The sequence below is a fragment of the Lipotes vexillifer genome, unplaced genomic scaffold (genome assembly GCF_000442215.2).
Source record: "Lipotes vexillifer unplaced genomic scaffold, Lipotes_vexillifer_v1.1 scaffold935, whole genome shotgun sequence".
Classification (NCBI taxonomy): domain Eukaryota; kingdom Metazoa; phylum Chordata; class Mammalia; order Artiodactyla; family Lipotidae; genus Lipotes; species Lipotes vexillifer.
Genome location: NW_006777895.1, coordinates 3,368,772 through 3,378,553, shown reverse-complemented (window position 1 = coordinate 3,378,553; position 9,782 = coordinate 3,368,772). Strand labels below are relative to the sequence as shown.

Here is a 9,782-nt window from a genome sequence, read left to right as displayed (position 1 = left end):
TTTTTTTTTTTTTACATCTTTATTGGAGTATAATTGCTTTACAATGGTGTGTTAGTTTCTGCTTTATAACAAAGTGAATCAGTTATACATATACATATGTTCCCATATCTCCTCCCTCTTGCGTCTCCCTCCCACCCTCCCTATCCCACCCCTCTAGGTGGTCATAAAGCACCGAGCTGATCTCCCTGTGCTATGCGGCTGCTTCCCACTAGCTATCTACCTTACGTTTGGTAGTGTATATATGTCCATGCCTCCCTCGCTTTGTCCCAGCTTACCCTTCCCGCTCCCCATATCCTCAAGTCCATTCTCTAGTAGGTCTGTGTCTTTATTCCTGTCTTACCCCTAGGTTCTTCATGACATTTTTTTCCCTTAAATTCCATATATATGTGTTAGCATACGGTATTTGTCTTTCTCTTTCTGACTTACTTCACTCTGTATGACAGACTCTAGGTCTATCTACCTCATTACAAATAGCTCAATTTCATTTCTTTTTATGGCTGAGTAATAGTCCATTGTATATATGTGCCACATCTTCTTTATCCATTCATCCGATGATGGACACTTAACGGAAACACGTCTCAAGTTCTCCACAGCCAGCTGAAAGGCTCTGACAGTGAACTGATACTCAGCTAAGACGCAAAGCGAGCTAGATGCATATTTGCAAATGTTCATGTCTGAAGAGGCACAGTGTTCACCCAGACCCCCCCGGAAAAAATGAGGAAAATATATGACAAACAGGAAAATGGCTAGATTTCAAACTCACTGCTTGTAAAACTGTACTGCTTACATTCTGAAGAGTTAACAGGAAGCAGCCTAAAATCCCATTACGATCAGAACTGTCTCAAGATGTGAGGAGGCGTCCTGGAGGCTGTTTTACTCTACATCAAGGGCAGAAGCTTCTCAAGGAGAAGAGAAGAGATGTAGCCGGCTTCTTGCAGCCCACACCTGAGACTGTCCCAATGTCAAAGCTCAGGGCATTAATTACAAACATTATACTGTCTTTACACTCTTTTCTCATCAATAATTTTCAAACTAAGCAAAAGATACGAAAGAATGACAGAGACGGAGGGAGGAATGTCTCAGTTCAAACACGACCCATAGAGCGTCCTACACACCTCTTCCCTGTGTTAAATTCCTCCAAGGTCTGCAATCTTTTTTTTTTAAAGGCAATGGAGCTCTTTCCTCAAATGAAATCCCACCTGCTGGCCCTCAATACAGAACCATAAAAACAGCCATCCAGACAGAGGTGTGGGCCAGGAGCCCAACCATCTGCAAAGCTGCTTTGGGGTCCTGCCGACAGGCCTAGGGAACCCAGTCGAAGCTGCAGCCCACCTCGCTTCCATCCCCCGCTCGACACCATGCTGTCTGCCACCTGGGCAACCATGTTGTTGGACACAGCACAAGGTGCTTGTGGGCCTGCCTCCTCCAGTGGCCCAAGGCCCTCAAAGGCAGCTGCTGCATCTCACACACTGTGTCCCCAGCCTCTCTGGGTCCCATGCCTGTCACACTCCAGGTGTGCAGTCTGCTGGGGACACTGGCCAGCACAGCTCAGAGGGGACGGTGACATAAGCCTCACAGTTCCGTCACTCCAGGTGAGGGAAGAATGTGAAGCCGAGACTTCCTCTGACATATTCTTAACTGCTTTAGCATCTGTTCCCTCAACTGATCATTACAAAAGCCCTGGGAATTAGGCAGGAAATAATTCACACCGCTTGTCACAGAGGAGGAAACTGAAGCAGGGAGAGGTTAAGTGTGTGTGCAAGGTCACTCACTGGGCCATGGCACGCATCTCTCAGCAGACTGCAGGGGCAGTAAAATCCTACAAAAATAAAATGCTGTAATGAATAAATCCAAGTGCTTCACACAGAAACACACATCTGCTATTGGATACTAAGATGCCTTTGGGGGATGGGGAGGGAAGAGACTCAAGAGTTGAGACTACTACCTCTTTGTAATTCCCGTAATACTAATTTTGAGAAGAGAAAAAAATACTGAGCATTTTTACTTGAAAATAAAATGGAAACATGAAATATATAGTGACAAGAAGTAAGCAATTCATTAATAAAAAGCAAAGTAAAAAAGGTTCCCAAAAAAGTTATGGTTTCATACTATACTGTTCGATTTTGCCAAAATTAAACTGAAATCTCAAGTATAAAATGTTCTGGCATTTTATGGGTTCTCCTGTACTTGGAAAACACAAGTTTTACATTTACAAAGGTTTTAACTAGTCAACCCTTATATTAAAAAATGAATTATCAATATATAATTTTATTAGGTTATTATACATCATTTTATCATGAACGTAAAATAGGCGCCTTAAAGAAACACCTGAAATTAGGTTTTAAAAATGACCCAGAGGCTCACCATAAAATAACCACCTACGTGCGGCATTTTGATTAATTTCCTTCCAGTTAGTTTGACAATGTGGGTAGCTTCCTTCGGTTGCTTTATGATGTGGTAATCACACCACATACACCATTTCGTATCCTGGTTTTTCTCCTTAACATTATATCATAAGAGCTCTTTCAGATTATTACGTCATCTTTATAACCACGATCTCTAATTTATTGAACTACTATATGATCCTTTAAGTGGTTATAGCACAGTTTACTTAACCAGTCTCCTATTTTTGTAGTAGCCTGTTGCCAAATTTTTACTATCATAAATAATGCTTTAACGACCACAACTTTTATTTTCTTCCCATTTTGTCTCTTTTAGATAAATTCCTAAAGCATATTACCAGGTCAAAGCAGATGAGAATTTTTTAGACTTGCTTAAAAACTGTATCAAATCTTTGCCACCCCAAAGATCGAATGCATATTATTACCAGCAATGAATGAAAATATTTATTTGATTAAACCGTTACAAATGATCAATAAAGTCATCGGTATCATTTTCTCTGTTAATAAGTGAAAATATACCCTCTCACTATGCTATTTCGCATTTTTCCCCGGAGAGTACATACTTTCCCATCATGATTACTGACTAGTTGAACTTCTTTCGCGAACGATGTACGTCCATTATCCATTTATCAACTGGCTGTTGATGCAGATTTTAAAGTAAATTTGTATGAGCATTTCCTATAATTAAGCTGCTAACTCAGTATTCACGGTGTCGGTGGGGAATGTTATTTCCCCAATCTATTAACACAGGCAATTTTGGTGTTGCTTCTTACCTGGACAAGCCCAGGGTTCTTTGCCTTTGTCATTCGTTACCAGCCCCTGAGCCAGCTCTCCTCCGGGCCCGCCCCAGCCCCGCCGCCTTACGCTTTTCCCCCTCAGCTCCCGTAGTTTTAACATGACACATCACGTTCGAGGGGCGTTTACCTGTTGGTCATCAGGCGTCCATATGCCACACGTGATCTGACTTTCCAAGTTGATCTCAGATGACCAGTGTCTTTGTCCACTGACAGAACCAACCAGGACAAACCCATCTCGATATGAAATAAGTGCTTGAGTCCCGTCGTGGCTCCACGTGAAATCACTCACCTTTGGGACACACAGATAAAAGGAGTCAAGTTGTAATCTGAAAGGGAAAGCACTTTTATCAAAGGCTAGACCTAGTCATTACCTTAGCCTTTGGCTAAGATCAAGATGGCCTTAAAGAGACAATACAATATGCTGTTGCATGTATTTTAACAATAACACATAAAACACATTATTGGAAAAGCATATGCCAGTGTGGAGGTGCTAAGTGCTTCACACATGGTAATTCATTAAGCCCATGGTAATACCTCCCACAGCAGAGAGAAGCAACTTCTCCTTGGTCTCACAGAGCTGGTGAGGGGCAGAGCCAAAAATGATCAAGGGTTGTGTGGCTCCAGAATCCTTGCTTTTAGACACTGTTCTACGGCCTGGCCCTTATAGTACCAGATTCTCCATCAGCGTCTCGTGGTCACTTGTCAAGACAGTAAAGCTCTCAGTTTCTGACTATATACGTTTCTCAGTCTTGCTAACAACATTCCCGCAATCAAAATGAGAAATAATCTCTAACCGGAACACATTACTTATACTTGGGTGTTGAGTTCTATCAAATGCATTTATTGCATTTATTCAAAGGACCACATGTTTTTCCTCTTTAATCTATTACTGCAGCAAATTACTTCCATGGATTTCCCAGTTTTATGCCTTCCTTACATACCTAGAAGCAGCCCAACTTCGAGGTCAAGTATTGCCCTTTACACATACAGTTGAAGTGGATTATGTGTTTGGGATTTTCCACATCTGTATTCACGAGTGAGGCAAACTTGTGATTTCATTTTTTATAACGTCTTTGTTTGAATTTATCAGGGTTAATGCTGACCTCTCAGAATGAGTTAGAGGGTAGTCCCTTTACTTCCATGGCCAGGAATAATTTGTATAAACTGGGCCGACCTGGTGCTTCATAGTTTGGTGGAGCATGCCTGTGAAACCATCTGGCTTTGCACTTTTTTGTGGGATGATTTTTAATCATTGCTTCAATTTATTTAATAGTGTTAGCAGCAGGCAAGCTTCTCTTTTTATTTCTTCTTGAGTCAGTTCTATTCAAATACTTTTTTAGGAATTTATCCAGTTCATGTAAGTTCTCAAAACTGTTGGCAAGTAGTTGTTAACAGTACTTATTATCCTTTTAAATATCACCTTTAGTGAGCTATAATTTACGTGCAATAAATAAAGTTCCCCTTGGCAGTCAATTCCCTGCCCTCACCCTGGGTCTGAGGCAACCAGTGACCTAACTTCTGTAACTAGCTGCTTATTCTAGGAATTTCGCATGAATAGAACCACACAGTATGTTCACTTTTCTTTATGACTGCTTCTGCTCAGTGTAATAATTTTGAGAGTATTCTGATTTCTTGTGTGCACCAGTAGTTCATTCCTTTTTATAGATGAGTCATATTCCATGGCATAAATATACCGCAATTTATTCATCTCCCCAAAGGGCTGGGCATGTGGGTTGTTTCCAGTATTTGCTTATTACAGAATTGCTATGAGTATTCACGTGCAAGACTTTCTGTAGGCACATGGTTTCATTTTTCTTGAGTAAATACCTAGGAATGGAATTAACTGCTGGGTCACATGGTAAGTGTATGTTTAAATGCATAAGAAATTACCAAGCTTTTCCCAAGTGGCTGAACCATTTCACATCCCCATCAGCAGTGTATGTGAGTAGGTCCACACCTCAGCAGCACTCGGTGTTGCCAGTCTTCTTTATTTTAGCTATTCTAGTAGGTGTGTAATGGTAGGACACTGTGCCTTTATTTTGCATTTCCCCAATGACTAATATGCTGAGCATCATTTCATGTGCTTATTGCTCATATGCACATCCTCTTTCGGAACCTTTCTATTCACATCCCTTGCCACATATATCTATTTGTATATCCGTTCACGTTCACCTATTCATTATATACGTAAATACACACACATACACATATGTATACAGATATATAGACGTTTTCGACCTTATTGTGTTGTAAAAATTCTAGATACTATCCTTTATCTGAATATGTGCTGCAAATAATTTCTCCCATTCTGTAACTTGCCTTTTCATTTTCTTAAGGATATCTTTCAAAAAGTAAGTTTTAAATTTTGATGAAGTCCAATATCAAGTTCTCTCTCTTACGTTTCATGCTTTTTGTATCCAATCCAAGAAATCTTTACCTAACCCAAGGTGGCAAACGCAAACTTTCCAGAAGAGGTGTACAGCTTTTACATTTATGTCTATGATTCATTTAATTTTTGCACAGGGTGTATGGTAAGAATCAAGGTTCTACTTTTTAAATTTTAAATGCAGATATTCAGTTGCTTCTGCACCATTTGTCAAAAAGACTATTCCTTGGATGTCAAATAGACCTATCGTGGCGATCATTTCCCAGTAGATACAAAGTTTGTTGTACACCTGAAACCAGTATGTTATATGTCAATTATACCTCAATTTAAAAAAAAAAAAAAAGGTGATTCTTCCCCCACTGAATTACCTAGGCATCTTTTATTTACCTTTGACTACCTTGTAATCTCTACCTTATCTACAGTTATGCTCAACTTTTCATTCATAAAATTATTTTAGGTTTCATCTTTCTTCTCTCACTCAAGGCTTGCCAGCAGTTTGTCTACTTCATTAATTTTTTTCCAAAGAACACATTTTTGAATTTGTTGATCTCCTCTATTGTATGAATTTTTTGCTATTGCATTAATTTCTACTTCTACTTAAATTATATTTTCTTTCTCCTTTTATTGGATTTACTCTGTTCATTTGATCAGAGTTTTATTCCTTTCTAATATACATAAATTAAGGATATATATTCTCTTTAAAAAAAAATTAGTTTATTTATTTATTTATTTAACTTCGGCTGCGTGGGGTCTTCGTTGCTGCACGCAGGCTTTCTCTAGTTGCGGCGAGCAGGGGCTACTCTTCGTTGCGGTGCGCGAGCTTCTCATTGTTGTGGCTTCTCTTGTTGCAGAGCATGGGCTCTAGGCACGTGGGCTTCAGTAGTTGTGGCGTGTGGACTCAGTAGTTGTGGCTCGCGGGCTCTAGAGCTCAGGCTCAGCAGTTGTGGTGCACGGGCTTAGTTGCTCTGCGGCATGTGGGATCTTCCCGGAGCAGGGCTCGAACCCGTGTCCCCTGCACTGGCAGGCGGATTCTTAACCACTGCGCCACTAGGGAAGACTCTAGGATATATATTTTCTTATATCACCACTTTAATCCTATCTCACAAGTTTTGATATGTAGATAGTCCGTTATCATTCAGATCTAAGATTTTATAAATGGCCATTAAATTTGTTCTTTAACCCATGAGCTATTTAACAATGCATTTAAAAATGACCAAACGTCCAAATATTTGGTCAGCAATTTTCCTTCTTTTCTTTTTTTCTGGCCACGCTGCATGGCTTGTGGGATCTTAGTACCCTGACCCAGGGACTGAACCCGGGCCCTGGCAGTGAAAGGGCCGAGTCCTAACCACTGGACTGCCAGGGAATTCCCACCAATTTCTTAAATTTATGTTTTTGTTATTAACTTCTAACCCATTCAGAAATCATGGTCCATAATCATGAGAGCTACCAATGGAAATCTGTTTAGGTTTTATGAATGCCCTAAAACACAGGTTGGCAAACTATGGCCAGTGGGCCAAATCTATTTGCCACCTACTTTTGTACAGTCCACAAACTATGGTTTTTTTTGTTTTGTTTTGGTTTGTTTTTTTTTTGCGGTACGCGGGCCTCTCACTGTTGTGGCCTCTCCCGCCGCGGAGCACAGGCTCTGGATGTGCAGGCTCAGCGGCCATGGCTCACGGGCCTAGCCGCTCTGCGGCATGTGGGATCTTCCCAGACCGGGGCACAAACCTGTGTCCCCTGCATCGGCAGGTGGACTCTCAACCCCTGCGCCACCAGGGAAGCCCCACAAACTATGGTTTTAAATGGTCAGGAAAAAATTTCGAGAGGAATGATACTTTGTTGTGTGTGAAATTATATAAAATTCAAATTTTAGCATCCATAAATAAACTTTTAAACTTTATCAACAAAAAGTTTTCTGGTTTTCTTTTCTTTCTTGTTAGTACTTACGTAATATACTCAATTCTGACTCCTCATCCACAAAGCCTAAAATATGTACTATCTTGCCCCTTCACAGAAAAGGTCTGCGAAACCTCAGAACATGATCAGTTTTTGTAAACATTCTGTGTGTGTCTGAGAAAAATGTATGTTCTCTACTTGGTGGATTCAGAAACTACAAGTGTCCATCAGGTCAAGCTTGTTAACTGCGTTGCTCAGATCTTCTATATCTTTGCCGATTTTTGTTGTTGTTGAAACTTCTCGGTACGTCAATGAATTTATCAGTTTTTACTTTCAGTTCTGTCAATTTCCTTCATATATTTTGATGCTATTATTAATAAGTGCATCAATATTTAAAATATCATCTGGGTAAACTACAGCCTTTATCATTATGTGGTAGCACTCTATAAACGAAACATTACTTTCTATCTTTAAGTCTATTTTATCCAAAAGTAACAGTTGCTACTCCAGGTTTCTTTTCTCCTGGATATTTGCTCAATATATCTTTTCCACCTTTTTACTTTAAACTTGTATATGTCCTTAAGTTTTAGGTGTGGCTCCTAACAGCATATAGCTATGTTTTTAAAAACGTAATCTGTCAAGCATCATCTTGATCGGTGAAGTCAGCCCAGTTACATTTATTCTAATTATTGTTATATTTGGTCCTGTTTCTATCACCTTAACTTACTTTTTCAGTTTGTACTACCTTTTAAATATTTTCTAACTTAAAAAAATTGATTATCATCTTCACTGTTGCTTATACTTGGAAATGTTCACCTTCATTGAAATCTGTAACATTACTGGACTTTTCACACTTCAGGTATTAATAAAACAAATGAACAAACACCAAAAGGACATGAACTTCTTGCTGTTTTCCCAGCAGGGATTATAGGTTATCAGTGGTCAGCACGTCCCCCTCATGACAATGGCATGGGGGTGTAGAGACAGCTCCTCGACAGCTGGTCTGAAGGTACTGGAAAAAGCTGTTTGTTTTTCAACTCGGAATCTTGGTTTCTCTGACCTTATGTTTCAACCAGTTACGTTATCTAGTTTTTCTTAAGAACTGAAAAGATTTTTTTTTTTTTTTTTTTTTTTTTTACAGACAACACACTAATTCTGCAATAAACTGTAAAGGTCCTTTCATTTTGCAAAGATAATGCTACTTATTTACATGGGTCTTAACTCATTTATCTTTGTGCTAAAGGAAAAACATCTCACTAGAGTGAGAAAACATATAGCCAGTGACAAGATGCTTCTCCAAGGCACCACTCATCTTACAGTCACAAAAAATGATAACAGAGGATGTTTACATGATCTAATTGTGCTTATTAAATTAGGTTGGCATAGAGTGATAAGACTATACCAAAACTGGAAAAACAAAACCAGGGGAACTGAGTCCCTAGTGCTGTTAAGGAAATAAGCAGAAAGCCCTCTGCTGTGGTCTATCCGATGCGGGGGGCCGTGGCACTCCTGCCCCACGTTCAGGGCTCTCTCGACATGACTGACCAAAGCTGAGGAGCAGCCTGGACGGCCCGCCGCCCAAGACAGCCTTTCCTTTGACGGTCCGAGGCCTGTGCCTGGCACAGCCGGCCTGTGACCAATGCTATGAAATAATGCAGGCACTGTTCCAGACTCATTTTTGAAATAAAGGACTCATAATCATTTCCTGAAAAAAAGAGTGTTAAAGCTTCACTTGGCTTCTGCCAAATGTCTGATGACTTCACGACAATGAAAGGCATGCTATATAACAAAGATCACCTGTCATCTCTTCTAAAGAGTATCACTTCAAGGACGCTCCTCCTCCAGGCACAGAACTGTCCCTCCCGCCCCCAGACACCGATCCCGGCGCACGGACCCTCCACTCCCTCCACCAGTGAGCCATCCTCACCAGTGCATGACGCTTCTCATACAAGACGAGACTCCAACACAATTAAAAGCGGCCAAATCTCCCCCAAATGCAAGTGCTTAACGATAACAATTGCTCAATGGATTCTGAGGTCTGTAGAATCAGAGTGGCAAACAGCAAAGCCATATGAAGATCTGGATCAGATCACAAGATACAGTGATTACTCTGGTCGAACCTGAAAGGAACAGGCTTTTGGGAGATTCTAGGTGCTTCCAGATGTTCTATGGTCCATGTAAGCTCATTCACTTCCGGGTCTGAATTCATCTGTTCTTGTTTCTAACACGCTTTTTGTTTGCGCCAAACTCTCAATGAAAAGAAAGGCTGAGGGTATATGGCGGTGGCGGAGGCCACAC

General features: G+C 40.5%; 1 protein-coding gene across 1 annotated transcript in view; it reads right to left on the bottom strand.

Moving 5' to 3' along the window:
• Positions 1–9,782, bottom strand: part of TULP4 (TUB like protein 4) — a 165,391-nt gene that overhangs the window by 61,081 nt on the left and 94,528 nt on the right. The window contains exon 3 of the mRNA XM_007451354.1: positions 3,327–3,488. Within this exon, the coding sequence (XP_007451416.1) occupies positions 3,327–3,488 (162 nt within the window). The remainder of the gene's footprint in view (positions 1–3,326; positions 3,489–9,782) is intronic.